This window comes from Cyanistes caeruleus, chromosome 3, assembly GCF_971803275.1.
Source record: "Cyanistes caeruleus chromosome 3, bCyaCae1.hap1.1, whole genome shotgun sequence".
Lineage (NCBI taxonomy): Eukaryota > Metazoa > Chordata > Aves > Passeriformes > Paridae > Cyanistes > Cyanistes caeruleus.
This window is the reverse complement of record NC_141703.1, coordinates 78,929,312-78,948,093: the sequence shown is the minus strand read 5'-3', so window position 1 is coordinate 78,948,093 and position 18,782 is coordinate 78,929,312. Positions and strand designations below refer to the sequence as shown.

Genomic DNA, 18,782 nt, shown 5'->3' with positions numbered 1-18,782 from the left:
TGGGGTTTCTTCCCACACCCCAGTGCTGGTGACTGGCAGGTGTCACCTTGGTGGCTTTGCAGGATGGGTCTGATCCCCACCCAGCACTCTGCAAACACCTGTCCCCATCACAGGAGTGGTGATCCCAACAACTGCTAATTGCCAAACCTACTCAGCACTTGGGAAACTGTACTCCAGTCTTGGGAGAAGGAGGCCTGAGACTGGTATGTGTTGTTGGGAGGATGGCTTCCATTCTCCAAGTGGGTTCTGGGCTGTTTTGGGGAATTTACATTACCACTGTATGTTGCCATGCTCCTCACTTCTCTGTAAATGAGCCTCTGTCCCTGAAGCTGTCAGTCTACTCCCTTCCACTGCATCAGTTTTTAAACACATAGCTAAATACATAAGAGGGATAATATCTTTTACCCTTCTCACAGAAAATACAATCTTTCTGCTGATCTCAGTGTTAAACCAGGGTTATTTACTCTAAGTTTAGATTTTACACAAGGATGGGACAATGCCATCTGCACCAATAATGCAGAGGGGTATTATTCCCAGAAAATTTTGCATTGCCTAAGGATTGGACATAAGGACTATAGGATTTGCAAGAGAACACAGAAACTTTTAAGGAAAAATAAATCAAGAAGTTAGCAGCAAACCAATCGATGTTTAGTGATCAGTATGAGCAGGGAAGGGTATGTAATATCTTGGCTCACTGTCATCAGAAATTGCTACTGTGGGATTTGGCATGTTACCATATGTAGCTGAAAATGAAATTTGAACTTCTTTCATGCAAACAAAAATAACTTTCTGCCTTATTTCTTTCTCATTAAGAATGCAATCGAAATATTGAGGGAGAAGTTTGAAACATATTGATTTCATTTTGAAGGCATATTATTAAATCTCTTGAGGGCTTGTTGATCTTGAATCATTTCATTTTCATAGTGTTTCAGATTGAAAATTATTAGTAATTCTGTTTAAGTTGCAGCTAAATTACTAATTAACTTTCATCTCAAAGATTTTATTTCTTACATGTTTCTGGCAGCTCAGTGCACTCTCTACACAATGCAGCAGAAATTTTTTGTTACCTGCCTCTTTGTGCTCCACATAATCTTATAAAGCAGGTTTGGAATTAATGAGCTGTCACGTCTTGGGTAATGAATGAAAAGAGCTGACAGAAATCCTTTTGTTGTTTAAGAAATTCCAAATAATTAATGGAAAAAAAAAATGACAGAGGTTCTTTTACGGTTTAAGAAGAAATGCAACTTTCAAATTCTTTCCATGACAGAAGAAACTTTAAAATATGTATGCAAAAAAATGCAGGGATCCCTGATTAATGGGTTAATTCCAGTTCTCTCTTCTGAGATAAACTTGCAGAATTTGAAATAAAAGAATTTTCTGTTTTGAGAAATAGTTTCCTAGTCTGTAAGTTCCTTATTCCACGTTCATCTCAGAAGTGAAATACATTTTGATTTGCCACTGTGGACAAATTGAGTTAAGCACTGAGCATGTTTATAGTAATCATTTGTTGTGTGCACAGAAGATGTAGTAAACTGCAGGTTGGCATTGTGGAAGGCAAGGTGTTCCCTTTTGTTCTATATTTTTCTCCAGTTTCTGAAGTCCCACTGCAGCTGTTGAGAATAACTTGTGCTGCTGTTTTCCAGGTAACCATCTCAGATGGGGGCACATCTCCCAAGCAATCCTCCGTTTGGGTGGTGGTCCAGGTTCTGGATGAGAATGATAACAAACCACAGTTTCTAGAGAAAGCCTATCAGATCAAGCTGCCCGAGAGGGACCGTAAGAAAAGAGGGGAGCCAATCTACAGAGCTTTTGCTTTTGACAAAGACGAAGGCCCTAATGCGGAAATCTCATACAGCATTGTGGATGGCAACGATGACGGGAAGTTTTTCATTGATCCCAAAACAGGGATGGTTTCTTCCAGAAAGCAGTTCACAGCAGGGAGTTACGACATCTTAACAGTAAGCATTCTTTCACTGACATACAAACCCATGATTTGACTGACTTTTTTTTTTTTTTTTTCTTTTCCAGAAATAGGTCTTCCTGTATGAAGAGGAATATATAACTGTGTTTATGCCCCGCATGTAAGACCTAAATTAAGAAAACTAGTATTCATATACAACTATCCCCAAAAAACTGAGTCTGAGAGATCATTCATGCTATTGCAAGTCATGAGGTAGTCTCTGAGTGTTAAGTCAGCCTGCAAATTGTTAGCATAAGCCATTCCCTTGAATATTCAGAAATGAAGACCAAGCAAGCACTTGTCTGCTCCCAAAGTTGTATCATGTTGGCTGGGGCAGATACAGCTACAAATGACTACTTACTTTTTGAGTAAGTACAGTTGTTTGCCCGTACAGAGGGCATCTACTGTCCCAGTTATGTGGCTGCATCTAAGTACTGTGGAGTACTGTGTACTCTGTGTTGTGGAAACAATTTAAGGTAAAAGAAGTCTCAGTCAAAATTCTTCTTTCACAACTGTAACCATATAGTGAAAGAAAGGGGGAATAAAATATGTTTGAGTTGATAAAAAGCCATATAATGAAATGTGTGCTGTTCATCCATAGAAATAAGCCAACAAGTTGTAGTTAAGGAGTTGAAATAAAAGTGTCAGAGGCCCATGGTCTGACATCTGGAAGTAATGTATCTTACAGGTGTGTTGCCTTCATAATGTTGGAAAAGGAATAAATAACAAAATGTTGAGAAATACCTAGGAATCAGAGTAGAGCAGCCTTCAAGTGAGTGAGTACTTTTCCCTCTGACGACCTCAAAGTCACGTTTGAGATCTGAGCCTTCTTATAATGCAACAACTGAAGATTTTCTACCTAGAAACTGCTCATTACAGCCTCGGCATCTCTTCACAAAGGGCGGGACTGCCTGCCTGGAATGGAACAGGTTGACAAGTGTTAGCATCAAACCCACTTAACACATTTCCAGAGGAAGAAATAGGGCATGATACTTCAGGGGGAAAAAAAGTATTTTCCATTTTTAGAAGATATTAAAGCATCATATTTACACCAGTGGTCCCATATAGCCAGAAATATTACCCCTTTTTTTTAAAAAAAAGCCTTTTTTGTTAACATTGATGTTATCCATCAAAGCACCCATTTTATAACCTGCATTCAGCCTTTTCATAAGCCCAGTGTTTGTTGCTGCTCCTCTTGTCTTTGCTATGCTAAATCCATTAAGCATGCCACACAAATATCAAGTCTATCCATCTTTCCAGAGGACTTTATAATAATAAGAATTAGCACCAATCAAAGCAGCTTTTAATGAACATGACAGCCAGGAGAAAGAAAAGAAAATACGGCAAATTTTTAAATTATATTCATTATGGAGAATGAGGGAAATTACTTGAAACTTATTTAATTAAATTAAAAACCCTGAGGAAGGCAATATAAGGAATATTTGTGTCCAACAGAAAACTTGCCATTTGAAAGCAGTCAGACATGCTCTGAGTGAGCATGTTTTGCAAGTGTACAGTCTCACACAGGGTCATTACAAAGCTTCCTTCTTTGCTGCAAGAGGGAGCTGGGTACAAGATGAAATCAGAGAGGGAAGCTGGTTCTGGAGAGGAGGATCTGTGTGGGGAGTGTTTGAATTGCATCTGCAGGAGTTGTCATACCAGCATTCCTTAAAGAAAACATTTCAGTTTAAAATCAGGTGTTTTTCAGTGAGAAGTCAAAGCATTATGCAAGAAAAAAAAAACCCAATAAAGTGAGAACTGAGATGTAAGTGTTTATCTTCCTCTTTCTTCGTGGGATTTTACATACAGGATTATCAAAACCCATTTTCCAAGCAGTTACCTCACAGCAGTAGAATTAGGTCTGACTTGCCAAGCTGGGATGCTCAGCCTGAGCCCTCTTTTCTTTGTGCCTGCCAGATAAAAGCAGTGGACAATGGCCGGCCCCAAAAATCTTCAACTGCACGTCTCCATATCGAGTGGATAAAAAAGCCGGCGCCCTCGCCCGTGCCCCTGACTTTCGACGAGCCCTTCTACAACTTCACCGTCATGGAGAGCGATAAAGTGAACGAGATTGTCGGGGTGGTCTCTGTGGAGCCCTCTAACATCCCTCTCTGGTTCGATATCGTCGGTAAGTTGGGAGCCAGCGGTGCGAGGAGGACGCCCCAGAAGCAGAGCACATGGCTGTGTGGTTTTGAGAGCAAGAAAACTAACTGTGAAGCGCCTCCCCCACCTCCCCCCCAGTTATATCTGTTATCCTAATGATGAAATGAAAATGCTATTTTAATATAGTGATAACAGTAGTAATAATAATAATAATAACAATAACAATAATATTCCTGCTTTTGTTATGACTCCTTAGCTAAGCTTAAAAAAGAGCGCTGTATGGCTGAATTGTTTTTTTTTCATACTATGTTATTTACTGCAATCTTAATGTTGTCTGTCATTTAAATTCTATTGTCATACTTTGCTAATCTCATTTCTAAATGTATTTATGGTACTTAGACTTGCTGTCCCTCATTTCTCTCTTTCTTCACCTTTTTTTCTGCATTCTGTTCTTTTTTTTCTGCTTCCGACTGCCCTGCTTCAAGGTGGCAAGCATGCTCGAGAGATGTTCTATATTCTACAGACAGCTTGTGGGCAGAACTGTTCAACAGAAGGTACCCTTAGTGCAAACACATTTGCTAAAATACAACTATCCAGGCTGCCTTTTATTTTTTGCAAGTTTTTTGAGACAATTTATATTACATCTTTCATAAGTGCCTGTGACAGGATGCGATGCGACACATGGATGTGCTGCATTTCTTTCTATGACAGCTTTTACTGTATTTGTGTCCAATTATTATCATTTTATTCACGGATTATCCACAGTTTATCACAAATAATTAATTCAAACTTTTCACAGTCCAGTGCCATCCATTTAACTGTGAAACAGAATGGGATGCCTCAACATATGGGTTACAAATGGAGCCACCGAAAGTTTGTCTTGAATGCAAGCTGAAACAGAGAAATGTGTTTTGATGTGAGATTTCAACCACAAAATTGCCTTACATAAAATTGCTTATAAAAATAGGGAGGGGGAAGCATCCTAAGTAAAAAGGAGAAGAAGCCACAGAAGTCTTAAAATCACAGGGAAATGCCATTAGCTGCCAAAATGACAGGAAGCAAAGGGTCTCGCTTGGTTGAAGTGGAGAAATGGGAGTCAGTGTTCTTAAGTATTTTTTCCTCACTTCTGCTGCTGATTCAGATAATGTCATTTAAAATAACTCATTTAACATGTCAAAAGTGAGAAATTCCCCTGGAAAACTATTGTGCTTTTTAATATTTGCAGATGCTCGTACGTAATGTTTGCGTATCTTTGGATGTAAAACAGTGCATCTGCACAAAGTGTAGTTGTTTAAATGAAGGGTCATAAAGCGAATGCTATATGAAAGATTAGAGAAACAAAAAGCCTTTGCCACAGACTTAGCAGAAAGTGTGCATCAGCAGTCTTTATTTACAGGGATTGAGCCTGGCTCCCATTTCAGCGTAGTTATTTGCAAATGGGTTTAGCCAACAGGAAGGACAGGGACCACAGGAGAAAGGGTCTGTCAGAGTTGTTTTCATCCACCTTTTATTGCCAGTTTGTGCAGATGAAAGACAGAAGCAGCACCACTTCCTCTCTGAATTTGTAGCACAGTTTCTGATGTGCCAATCATATTAAAATTAAACCCAAAGCTACTACCGTGTTCTGGTGTTCCTGCTAGTCCCTGGGGGAGGACAGCATATGTTTTCTAAGGTTTTCCTGCCATTTCCTTGGTTGCTTCAGTATGCTACATGCAGGTTATTAACTAATGTTTACATTTCCATTCCCTTCCTCACTGACCCTTTCCTCCCAGGACAAATCCATCTTTTTGATGTTATTGACATTTTTTATCCTATTTGAACCTTTTGCTGGACTTCTTTTGGTCCTTTCCATGGCAACTTGACCAATTCTCATTAAAATGCTGCCCTGAGGGAAGCCTCTGCTCTTCCACTACATTCTTTTTCATTAAGAGAGACTTTAAATCAAGCAACACCTTAGAATGATATTTGATTTTTTGCCTACCAAACAGAGATGATAGGGAGAAAATCGGGAAATTTTAGCCTCTGTCATTCAATGTGGTCTTTATGCCTAAAGTAGTTCAAAGGATATAGAAGATTTTCCCTATTTAAACAATTCTAATGGTTTCCCTCTAGTCTGCAGCTTCTGAAGTTGCAAGATGCTGCATCACTGCAGAGGTCACTGAGACAGAGCTTTCCTAGATTTAATGAGAAATCGGTGACCCTGACCGTCCAGTTTGGTTCTGTTACCATATGAATGTTTTCATTAAATATTGCTGCTGTTACAAACAATAGAACTCCCAGCAGCACTCATTTCTGCAACAGGAATAGCCAACAATCCTGGGCATGCAGAAGACCCTGCTGTTCCAGACATTTGGCGTGCAAGGAGCAAAGACAAAGCCCATCCTGAGAGTTTTACAGAGAGAGGACAGTGTATTCAGATTGCTGCTGTTAGCCAGTGTCAAACCCCACATTTTTTCATTGTTCCTCGATATCATCAACATTGAGGTCTAGTGCTGAAAAGCCCAGTGAAAGATGTGGGGTATTTGTAGAAGTTAACTGTCACATATAGAAGGCTGTATGTGACTGCTGATGCAAGAGATGGTTTCTGTGCTGCTGTAAAACCAGACCTGATCCTGCTCCATCTGGTATTTTGTGATTCAGTACCTCTGCATAGTTCACAGTAATGTCAACAAAACCCCCGAAGGCTTATGTAGAGGCATGGTTTAATATAGAGTTTGCAGCTTGACCTTTCTCTTTATGACCTTTTCAAACTAAATGGGCATTGGAATTCCAGAGGATCTCTTTTTTAATGCATAACATGCACTTTCTCCCAGCTAAATAAAAGACAGGGAGAGCAGATAAAGTTTGGCTATAAAGTATTCTGTCTGCCTAACTTTGCACCTTAATTATATATACTTAAGGTAGGTGTTCTTGAGTTCTTGAGTTCCTCAGCTCCAAGAGAGGAAGATTCCACAGAGGCAGGAAGGTTATCTTCCACTGATGGACTAGAGAGGAACAGGATACTTGGATGATTGTTTCTTTAATGGTTGAGATGTCATACCTGGTTTCTGTTTTCAGACTGCATTCAATGCCATTCATAATTCATACAGATCCCACAATATGAAATACATAAGTTGTATCAGTTGTATTAAATTTATTCAGTCATTAATAAGAAAGTAGTTTTCAATGGGAGCTCCAAGAAAAGTCAGAGACCTTTATTTGTACCAGGTGAATTGAGCCCTTTCCATTTTTTCCTTTGTTACTGATGGGGATGGTGGGATGACTACTTGAACACTGGAGCTTAAGCTGCATGGTGCTAGTTTTTGCTTAAGTAGCATGTTGCACAGCATCTCTCTGGTTCCCCAAACAGTCTTCTCTCTGTCTTTGCTTCCTCCTCCAGCCTGTGCCTTTATAACAGCAGCCAAGCTTTGAAAGCACATCAGAACTTTTTACCAAGCGTGCTTAAGTGCCAATAATTTTAATATCTAATTAGTAGTGCTGCAAGTTTTCATTAATGTCAAAAGCATGTAGCCCCCTAGCCTTCTTCGAATAATCTTCTCTGAGAACTATCTAAAATGCCTTCCTGATTTCTTATCTGCTTTTTATGCCCTTGCTTTCAGCTTCTTAGCAGCAAACTCAAGGCTTTGACTCTCTTTACAGTAGTTCTGTCTAAAATTCAGAGTTTGCATTACTTTCTTTTTAGCATGATACAGTACAAAAAATAAATATTTGCCTGTCTTATGATGTTACAGTTTAAAAAATCTGTAGTTGAATTTCTGTTTCTTGAGACAGTCACTAAGTTTATTTCATATTCTTTGAAAAAGAAATGAAAACTTCAGCTTTGCTTCTTTTTGTGAAAATCCTAGAGATACTTCAGTCTCACCTCTAAGTTTTAGGGTGAATTAGTTTTCTGTGTTTTGCTCTGATTCTCTTCCCTGACCAATGTGAGAAATGTAGCAATTGGCCCAGTTTATCATCGCTGTTCACTGCTGTCAGCTTTTTTTGGGACAAGTGAGAGTCTTCTCTGCACCGAGAAAATGTGGTTTAGAGGACTCTTCTCTAAATCAGATAATCTCCCATATTTCTTTTCTCCATTTGTCCATCATGGCATGGTGGGCCAAATGAGACTTGTGTGAGGATATCCATATATCGTGGCTCTATTAAGTTTGAACGTGGAACATTGTGTGCTGTTTGCTGTCTACCAGTGAAGGGGCACTCCTGCCAGGTTTTAGCTATGTTTGAACTGGGGATGTCTTCCAGAGCTCAGTGTGATCCATCCTTGCATCTAAGGCTGAACGAGTCTGATTCTCTAAAGTCTTCAGATATTTCTGAGATGGTATTCAATCCCAGCCTTTTTGATCATCCCACTGGAAAATATGGAAGAAAGTCCTCATATGGGATTCATTTGCCTACAAATTCTCCAGATTTGCTGACATGTTTTCTTCTCAGAGGAAAAAACTGTTTTTCTCAGCAGCATGACCCCATCTTAAAATGTGTATCAGCAACTGATAGGAACATGGGGAGGCTGAGCATTTTTACCAAAAAGGAAACACATCTAGGAAAAGCCCAACCAAATGAATTAACTGCTTTCAGCAAAATGCAATATAAGAAGAATATGCTTGAAAATTAAAAACCCCAGCACTGAAATTAGAAAGGGACAGAGATGCAGAGCCTATGTCCTGTGAGAATGCAAGATCTGGATTGTGCCTTGCCTTCTGCAAATTCTTCAGCTGACCCTCAGAAATCCCTTTTGACAGTTCAAGTGTTCCTCAGCCTGCCCATTGCATCTCTCTTGTTAGCCTCACAAGGTTCAATGGTTTGGGGTTTTTTAGATACCTTTTTTATAAAAAGGAAAATTAATTCTTTCCAAGGTATACAGGACTTCTGTCAGACGAAAAATTGTTCATAGTGACTATGAAGCCAAGAAATAAGCTAAGAATAAATGTAACAGTCTGGATTCAGATAGAAAATGTATTCTATACCAAATACACAACTTCTAGTCTGTTGGCTCAGAGGTGTCTCAGTTCAATTTCCTGAGATCTCTTTACTATACCAACTGTTAAACTGAACATAAAGGCTGCTCTAGAAAGTTGTAGTGAGGACCAGCTAGTAAGATCTTCTGTACCCAGAGGCTGTTTCTGTGGCTGTACTTATAACAGCTGGAATTGGAAAATCCTTTATAAACTATAACATGCTTTTAGATTACATAGAAAATTACTAGTTCTAAAATCTACTAGATCTAAAAATTTAATGCTTCCTGGGTTTATGCAAAAGCATTAAAATCAACCTCAAGAAAGTAAGGGTGGAAATCATCTCACTTAACTTTAGGTGTCCAAAGTGTAGATATAATTCTGCTAGGTGACTTTGGGAATCTTATCAATCCATTAGAGAGAAAAAGTATTTTCTGGATGAATTTTTGTCATTCCAACATCCAAAGATGGCATTTAAAGTAGATGTGGACTTTTCATAAAATTTCATTCAAAGTGCTTCAGTCTAATCAGATTATTTTCAGGGAAGTCTTTAAACTGTATTGAAGATGTATCAGCATTACATTTTAGGCTGTAATGATACCGTAGACAACAGCTAATCCACATCTCTCTGGGGTTATTCAGTATTAAAATGCTTTCTCAGGACAACTTGTCTAGCCAGACTGTCAGTTCAATCATCTTGCTCTCTTTGTCGCTGATTTTCCCAAAGTGCCTGAGGAACTCACAATGTACTACCTTCGTTTGAAGTATTTCTTTCCTAATGCAATTGCAAGCACATTAGCAAAGACAGCTTATACATATCTTGTATCTGAAAGCAGGGCTTAGTAGACAATAAAAAGAAAAGCATGTGCCAAACGCTGGAAAGTGGAATAAGTAATGAAAATTCACGTTAATAAAACTGAGCAGCTGAACAAAATGCCGTCATCCCTAGCCCTCTTTCATCTGAAGATTGTGATCACAGAAACTGTTAAATGGACAATAGTAAAATTGTTAAAACTGATACTGTGGGAGCTTATGGCACTGCAGGCAAGCTCACTCCCCAAGGGTCGGCACAGACACAGCGTCAGGCTTTTGGAAACAGCCTCCATCACCCCAGAAGCCAACACCTTCTCAGCTATCACCTCCTAGGGCCTCAGCCCTCCAGCCTCTGCATGGGCACCTTCAGAAGGAAGTGGTTTCATGTGGAGTTCCCAGCTGCAGGAGTTAGAGAGGATTCCTGATTGTTTTTACTTAGAAATGGTACCTCTCTTTTTGTGCAACTCCATCACCCATCTTTCGAAGATGATTGTGGTGGATGCTTCTAGTAGGCCTTGCATAGACTTAACACATCTATAAGACCCTTAATATTTAACTTTGATAGCATTTTTATGTAATTCATTAATTCTTCAATGTTTAATGCAGTTTCAGAAGCATTTATCATATGAGGACCTCATATAATGTTTTGAGCATATATGAAGGCCAAGGAGCAGCACAAACCATTTGCAGATTGCCTCTAGAACTGCAGATGAGAGGCAGGACTCCTTATCTCAGGCAGTATTCCCAGAAGTTCATCCATCTGCATGGTTCTTCACCTGACCATGGTCTCTTAAAATGCAGAAGACTGAATCATGAATAATTCAGGGTTTCGTTCCAAAATAGATTATAATCACAAATCTCACAGCAGGATGTTCTCTGATCAATCTGCCTCAGTGTTTGATGCAATTTCTGTCTTGTTTAATAGAAAACGATTCTATGTAAAATGAACTGCATTGCCTGGTTAGTTACAGGTGTAGGCTGTGGTGGCTGGCAACCAAGATTAATTTGTTTGTCCCTAGACCATTTTGGAAGATGTGAATAATGTATAAAAAATTCACATAATGGATTCAGTTCTTCTTTTTAGGGGAAGAGTATACTTCAGTTAATGGAAATGGTTTGAAGAAGTTGGTCTATTTGCAGTAGACCATGTGGTGCCCTGAAAACCCATCTCCAAGCCAGCAGAAGGTCATTTAAAACATTTATTGCTAATCCTTCCATGTTACTTCTTGGAAGTTTTAAAGGCAGGTTTTTTTGGAAGTGTGTGCCAGTTGATAGCATATAATTTTTGATTGCTCATTAAGATGGTTATTAAGCATCTCAAAGTATAGACTTGCACTTTGTTTTCATGGTTATCAGTATGAAACATTCTCTTTGGAAAGTGCCTACTGTCCCAAGGCTAGTTTCATTTCAGCTGAGATTTCCTTGCATGAATCTCAAGCTCTTTTCTTCAAAGGAGGTTTTCATGGTGCAATTTTTCTCAAGTAAATCAATTTCAAACATTAATTGGGGGAGAAAAACTTTCTTGCAAACTATTTTTTTTTAATTTTTTTTTATTTTAAAAAAGAGCACCAAAGATAAAAATCAATGTCCAAATTCCTTGCTATTGCTTAAATATCAAGGACAGATTGCAGAATGCAGGTAAGGAATGAGCAGTGTTTCTATCTGCCATAAATGACAACAGATCCAGTGGCAGTGATTTCCTGGAAGACCACAACTTCATCTATTAGGGTTAGACCTGTATATATGGACATAAATCTATTCAACATGTGGAAATCTGATGGCACATCTGAAATTACTACATTTGGATCATTTCAGTGGGCAGAAGTTCATCAGTTCTGCCTTTCCTCTGCAGCAGTCACCTGCATTCTTATTTTTTTCCTCCCATTTTCTTTTATCCATCCTGGAATGTCTTTCAAGGCAAAGATGGACGTAGCAATGCTTCTTCCACCTTGTCCTTTCTTTGCAATAGCCTGTGCAAGAGGTAGAAGTGAGGTTCCTTCACATTATGGAATTCAGGGGCTGTGATTTTGCTGTATTACTTCCCAGTCTTCAACTTCTTCAAATGCCAAAACCTTCTTCTCTCACTAAATGCATGACTGCTTCTGAGAATAAAGCCAGTTCCTGGTCAGCACTCCATGATGATGCAGATGAGAGAGCATGGAAGACTCTTCTCTTCTCTACCCAGTCCCCAGCCCTAAAATTTCAAGAGCCATCTTGTGATGCTACCAGCCATTCACATATATCTCTCTTTATATATATTTCACCAGAGCTAAGTTAATGAGATGGATATTTTTCTACTTGTGGACCTCATCTCAAGAGGTTTCAGCAGCTGTTACACAAGTCTCATAACCAGTGGGGTTTGAAAGGCTTTTTGTCTCTGTAGAACTGGGTTGGCATTGAATTGCTGTGTTATGAATATACCTTAAGAGTTTGTCTGTCAGCAGTGTTGTGTCCCACCTCTCCCTGTCCCTAGCCTCCAAAAATTTCAGACTCAACTAATAATAAATTACACTTTATAGATGAGTGAGTAAGAAAACAGCTTATCAGCAGGGAGTGTATGCTTTGCTTTCCAAAATAATGAGTGGTTCAAATTTATAAACTATAGCTGTGGCTGACAAATCTTGTAACCCTTCAATCTGAAATGATATTTGAGATTATATTATTTATAGCTTTCTTTTACTTTTTAAAAGATTTTTTTCCTTTTCTTTCTTTCACTCAGTACTTAGGAGGGTTTACCCACTGCTGCATCATTCAGTGTGTGTCAGGAAAAGGGGATGTTAGTATTTGAACAGTGCTTTGTGAGGGTTTTTGCTGCATTGAAAAGAATTTAGGTTGTGTATCCTGTCAGATCTATTTGAATAATTCCTAATAGAATGGCAGGATTTGACCTTTGCTGCCAGTAATTATCATTTTCCTTGGTATTAACATAATAAATATATATTTGCTTTTTTTTAATTGATTATAATTGTAATTTTAAAAACTTAGATGATGGTACAGTAAGAATTTCCTGAAAATAAAATTTGCAGAATAAAATCCTTTGAAATTACTATTATACAAAAAGATGATTATCCATTGTTTGTTATTCAGACTACAAGGGCACATATCTTAGAGGGTTATAGCCATCTGATTCTTTTTACAGATTCAGCTATAGTTTACTTAAATGTACTGCTAGATTTTTATTCTTTATTTTTGGCAATGCATTTTAATGATACCTGCTTTTCAATATACAGACTCTGCTTTGAAATATAAATGAGTTACGAACAAAGAAGTATCACTAGGCGTACTGTGTATGCTAAGAGAGTCCATTAAGATGGCACTAAACAGATATGCTCATTTTTAGGAATACTTGCAATTGAGCTTTTCAAGAGATGGCTAATTTGATTGTATTTTTGTGCAACAATTAGGAGGGAATTACGATAGTTCTTTCGACGCGAAGAAGGGAGTGGGCACTATTGTCATTGCAAAGCCCTTGGATGCAGAGCAGAGGTCAATGTATAATATGACTGTGGAGGTCACCGATGGAACAAACATTGCCACAACTCAGGTAGAATATCACATTCCTTTCTTGGCAAGTTATTCATTTGTTACTGGAATGTATATGCTATAAAAATTATTAATTTTTCCATTCAAGTGAAACCTCTTCCTTTGAGACAACCAATAACTAATGGAGGGGATATTTTTCAGAGCCTTTCCATCTGGCTATAAAGAATCGGCTGTTGAATGTTTCAAAGCATTATTTCTCCTTTTGTTCTCTTCCTGCTCACATGAAAGTAATTTGCCTTCCTCCAGCTGAGGGAGTCCCTATCACAGGCAGCTAAGCCTAGATTTTGACAATTGTGTCGCCCCATAATAGTCCAAAATACAATAGTGCTCCATGGTGTTGGGGAATATTGCTATTGATTGTGTTAAATGGAGTTTATACCTCTCATCCTCCAAAGACCCAAATGTGGGACACAAGATCAATTGTTCAGAGAAGAAATTGTTCAGAGGCAAAACTTAAAATTCAAAGAATCCCTCATTTAGTGTCACTGCCTGTGATTACACTGTCTTCTGTGAAGCAGCCCCACTGAAGCTTTTAAAACCAGGCTTGCTTATCAGGCTCATTGCCTTAAAAGTTGGGTCAGATAAACGTGACCAGCTGGAGCAATGCTGGCTCTGACACATCTTTGTTGGAGAGACCCTGATGCAGAGCCTAGGTATCTGTTCAGTGGGAACCAGTCTGGAATTGGGTCATGGCATGAGGACAGGGACTCTGAGGTCCAGGTGTGGCACCAGGGAGACTTCAAACAGCAAAATCCTTTGATATGAGGTGGAGTTGTGGCCTGTGGATTACTTAGGGCCTGAAATTCTACATCTGAGTTACTCCCCAAGTGTAAATGAAAAAAAAAAATAGGTTTTTGATGTTATTTTCTTCTTTATAATTCAGAAGGAAAGCCTGAACATTTTTGTTTACATATACGCATGCACATGCAGATGCTTCTGTTGTACCTTGCCTTTTTGCTCAAATGCTTTGGATGTAAATCTGTATTCACTGAGCCACAACACCAGCTTTCCTAAGAAATTGTGTAAATCACCGAGTGCTTTCTCAATATGAATTCCTGTTTATATATTCTGTTTATAACCCAGCCCTAAAATGTTGAATGTTTCCTCCTAACAATCCACCCTTGGTAAGAAAATAGCAGTCGATAGTAAGTTAGGTGGAAGGAAATCCACTGTTTTCCCTGTTAGTTTCAGAATTAATTGCATCTCTGCTAAAAACATCCCTCAACTGAAGCTTGATTATATCTGGCCCACGTTCCCTGTTATGCCTTTCTCTGCTCAATTAAGGAACTCTTTAAAAACTACTATTTTTTCCCCAGGAAGGCACTCACAATACTCAAATCATCTCTCAGTCTTCCGGTAGACAAACGAAGGAGAATGACTGACCTCTTTATGTTCCCTTTCCATAAGGCATTTTCTTCAATATTTGAATTTTTTTTAATATTATTATTTTATTTTTTTTTTTGTTATGCTGTGTTTTTTTATCTTGGCTACACTCTTAGTCCACATTTCAGATGGTGCTGAATACCTAATGTGACCTTTTTTCTTTCTTGCGAACACTTCAGCCAAAAAAATATTAAAAAGCTTAGGGAATTTCAAACATGCTGGATTAAAGTAATTTCTCATGAACATTGCGTTTATTGTTTCTGCTGCTTTTGATTTTATAAATTGACCCATGTAACAGTCCTCAAAACCTAGTTGGATGAAACCCCTACATTTTTAATTAAAACATATGGTAAAAACATATTTCAGTAAAGCTGTTGCATTCTAAAAGAAGCCTGAGCGTTCTTTTTAACAGCAATGTGACCCATTTAGGAATGTAAGATAGTTTCAGATTGCAATAGTACAGCATTAATAGTGGGTACAGACCCTTCCTTCCCCTACCTTCTTCTCTCTGTGTAGATAGTGTTTAATTATTTCATTGTGGCCAGGGCATCCGAGTATGTGTTTCTTTTGGTCTTCACAACAGATATCAAAAGTGATTTTTATCTGAAAAGTGCCAGAATTGTGGCCTTTCTACTTATTTCTTCATTTTGCAAAACTTCCCTACTGTATTTTTAGCTGTACTTTGGAGCCTTTGGTTATCTTCCTCATCTTAATTTCCTTTTAGAAAAACAATGAAAAAATGTAAAACTGATAGGGTTAATTAAAAATGTCATAGAATAGATCTATTTACTGATAGCTCTCAGTCGCCTTATTGTGATTTTTGATAAAACAACATTTTAAGTATTTTGTTCTATGTACACAGTACCACCTGGATTTTTAACTGTACCTGCAGGAGGTTATGGTAGAAGACAAAGTGGGTAGAAGGCAATTTTATAAATACATCCCCTTGAATAACAATGAAATAATTTAAAGTATGATGGTTTATTATGAAACAGCTGATGATCACCATGTACAATGGAACACTTGCTTTTTATTCCACCCCAGCTGTTTTCCTTTATCTCTTCCTGGCCTTTTGTCTATTATACAGTTGGAGGTGGTAAAATACAGCATAAAAATGCCAAAGATTTTTGTTTGGGTAACATGATCCCTTGCATGGACTTGGTGAAATTTCTTCAGCAATGTCCCTGCATGACTTAAACTCCAACACTTCCTTCATGCCTTATTGTGCACATGGTTCATTACTGTACCAGGAGAGGAAGGAAATAATTTTGATTTAAAAGTTACATCTGTTGTAATAATGGTTCACTGTTGTGGAAAAAAAAAAAAAAAATCTCCAAAGTGAGAACCAAAGTGCCAGGACCTGTTGAGCCACTGCCAGAGACCATGCTGCCCTTCCATCTATGCCCAAATCATCCAGGCAGCAGTTGGGATGGGGAGGAATGGAGAAGGGAGAATATGGAGAAATGTTGACTTGTTAGATTTATATATTTGAAGTGTGGGTATAAAACTTCAGTCATGGTGATTAACTTCTAGAATGGCTAAGTCTCCTGATCTAGCCAGAGAGAATTTTTGCTTTTTCCCTTTCTTTTATCCCTCATTGCTTGAGGCCACGCAGTCGTTTACTAAAGGCTGGAGGCATACATTTTCTCTAAATTCCCATGAAACACAACTCCTGCAGCTGCTGGCTTTGCAGAGGGATTGGGGCTTCTGTATCCAGTGTGCTGGAGAGAGAGCTGGGACAGCAGCTCTGTGCAGTGATTGCTGCCTGCCATGGCCATCAACTCCCTTTGGGCTGCAGAAGGGTCTTGTGCCCTTGCTTGAGCAGAGAGAAGTCTCTCCTCACAAGGATTCATTTTAATGGCATCTAAATGCCTACTCCTGCCACAAATTTGACTCTGAAATATTAGAAATTCTCCTGGTCATGAGTCAGGTTTATCCCAAACCTCTTTTTTTACTGAACAATTCTGATTTTTTACCTACAGGTGCAACAGAGGAGTGGAATAGCATTTATTTACTTATTTGTAGTGCATCTTGAGTTTTGCTAAAATATCCACAGAAACAGAGAACAGGGGGGAATCACTGAGCTACCATTTAAGTTATTATAATATTTCAGTTTTATTGAGAATGTTGTCCTTGTAGATAATTATATTTTTCAAAGAATGGGCTCTGGAGTGATGTTACTATGTGCGAAAGATGGTTTTACTCCTTATTTTCCTACCTTCTCCTCCTTTCTCATCATCGTAACTGCTATAGAAAAGATATGCTAGAGCATGAAGGCTGTTGCTTCCAAGCTATGAGGCAAAAAGCACCTCTGTTTCACTTATTGCAAAACCACCTGACTATTTGCCAGTAGAGTGGGCACTCAGAGGGTAATGTGCAATTCCCTCAGAAAAGTTTCTGCAGATCAATACATGTTCACTTATAATACCTTCTTCTGGAGCCCACCAGACTGGAAGAGCAGACAGTAGTTACTTACTGCCCCTTTCTGTCTCTTCTTGCAGAAGGTTTTGGAATTTAATTTATTCTTGTGCTGGGGATTGACTTTTAACTCTGAGTTTCTGTCTCACCTTTCAGAGATCACCTTCTCTTTACAACATTTTCTTAAGAGGAGCTGATCAGTCACCCTGAGTGAGGGTGGTTCTCTTAAATGAATGGTGAAAAGCTCTTCTTAGAGGACCATGGCCAAAATGTAGATAAGACATTAGAGCCTGCCAGAAGCAATTCTGGGCTGTGGATTCTTCTAGGGCAGAAAAAGAGACATGGGGATTCAATTCAATTTTTTGCTTTTGCTCTGTTGAACATTTCCTCCAAACTGTAACCAATCCAATCTTTGATTTTTTTTTTCTGTCACATCCAGTAATCTCAGCACTGCCTTGCCTATGAAGCAAAGATTTTTCTTTCAATTTTAACATAACACAAAGAACACAGTAAAGTATAAATAACTGGCCACTGAGGTTGGTAGGGAAACTGAATTTTTATGTTAAATTTAGGGTTTGAAGGAAAGAAAAACTTGTCAGGAAGTAGAAAATAAAGCTATGTGCTAACACTATTGAAAGCAGTATTGAATCAAAATTCATTTCAAAACCTGTACAGAAATGTAACCTGAGTTTAAATAATTCAGGCACTTAATAGGTTGTACTACAACACGGTGCCTGGACCAAGCAATTAGCCAAGCAGATTCTTCTAGCTTCAAATGTCTGTAAAGCAGCTGCTGGCATTTACCCAGTTTTCACTCCAGTATGTCTGTGCCTAAACCAAAGGTATTTGTTATGGGCAACATTAAAAACAGCTTTGGAAAGACTTCCTGCATTAGGTTTTGTCCTGCTTTGATTTGATTGTATTTCTCTAGGCCTTTCACTTACCATTTTGAGTACAAAGTCTTTGCTAATGCTCTGTGTGTTACTTTGCCTAATTTGTAATCTTGGAGGCCCGTGATTCCTTTATTTGAAACTTGCTTTAACTGTGGGAAATAGGAAGTGAGCAGGGAGAAGCAAATCTTTTATCATGAGGCGCTTGTTCAGACTATAAATTAGGCTGCACACAATGGACTCAGAAGGAGGCAAGCCTGCCTTTCTGAAGCCCACAATGCACTGGAAAAGATACAGGCTTTCAAGAAGAACCAGGCAGAGACTGGTTTGCTGCATGTTGGCTTTATGAGCGTGGAAAAGGACTTTTGGCTAATGTTTGTCAATGAAAAGTAGTTCAGTCAGTAATCTTGAACAGTCGTCAGCAAAGAGAAATCCCTACTTAGCAGCCAACAAACAGTAAACATTTCCATTTGTCACCTTTTGGAGATGTGTTGAGAAACTTTTAAAGCCTGGCTTTGATCCTACACAGTGGGTATTGTCATAGCTTTACACCCTGGGCACCTACGCAGTAATGAAGGATATTTATGCCACACACCTCATTCTTGCCATATCTTCCATTTGGGAATAAATACATAGAAAATACTAAATTACACAGACACTGGGAGTCTCTGAGTCACTTGAGTAGTGTAACACTTGATTTGAGGTGAAGGATGTGCTACCAGC

General features: G+C 38.6%; 1 protein-coding gene across 1 annotated transcript in view; it reads left to right on the top strand.

Moving 5' to 3' along the window:
- Nucleotides 1-18,782, top strand: part of FAT3 (FAT atypical cadherin 3) — a 394,564-nt gene that overhangs the window by 287,985 nt on the left and 87,797 nt on the right. The window contains exons 5-7 of the mRNA XM_086882161.1: nt 1,644-1,958; nt 3,878-4,088; nt 13,230-13,369. Of these exons, the coding sequence (XP_086738287.1) occupies nt 1,644-1,958; nt 3,878-4,088; nt 13,230-13,369 (666 nt within the window). The remainder of the gene's footprint in view (nt 1-1,643; nt 1,959-3,877; nt 4,089-13,229; nt 13,370-18,782) is intronic.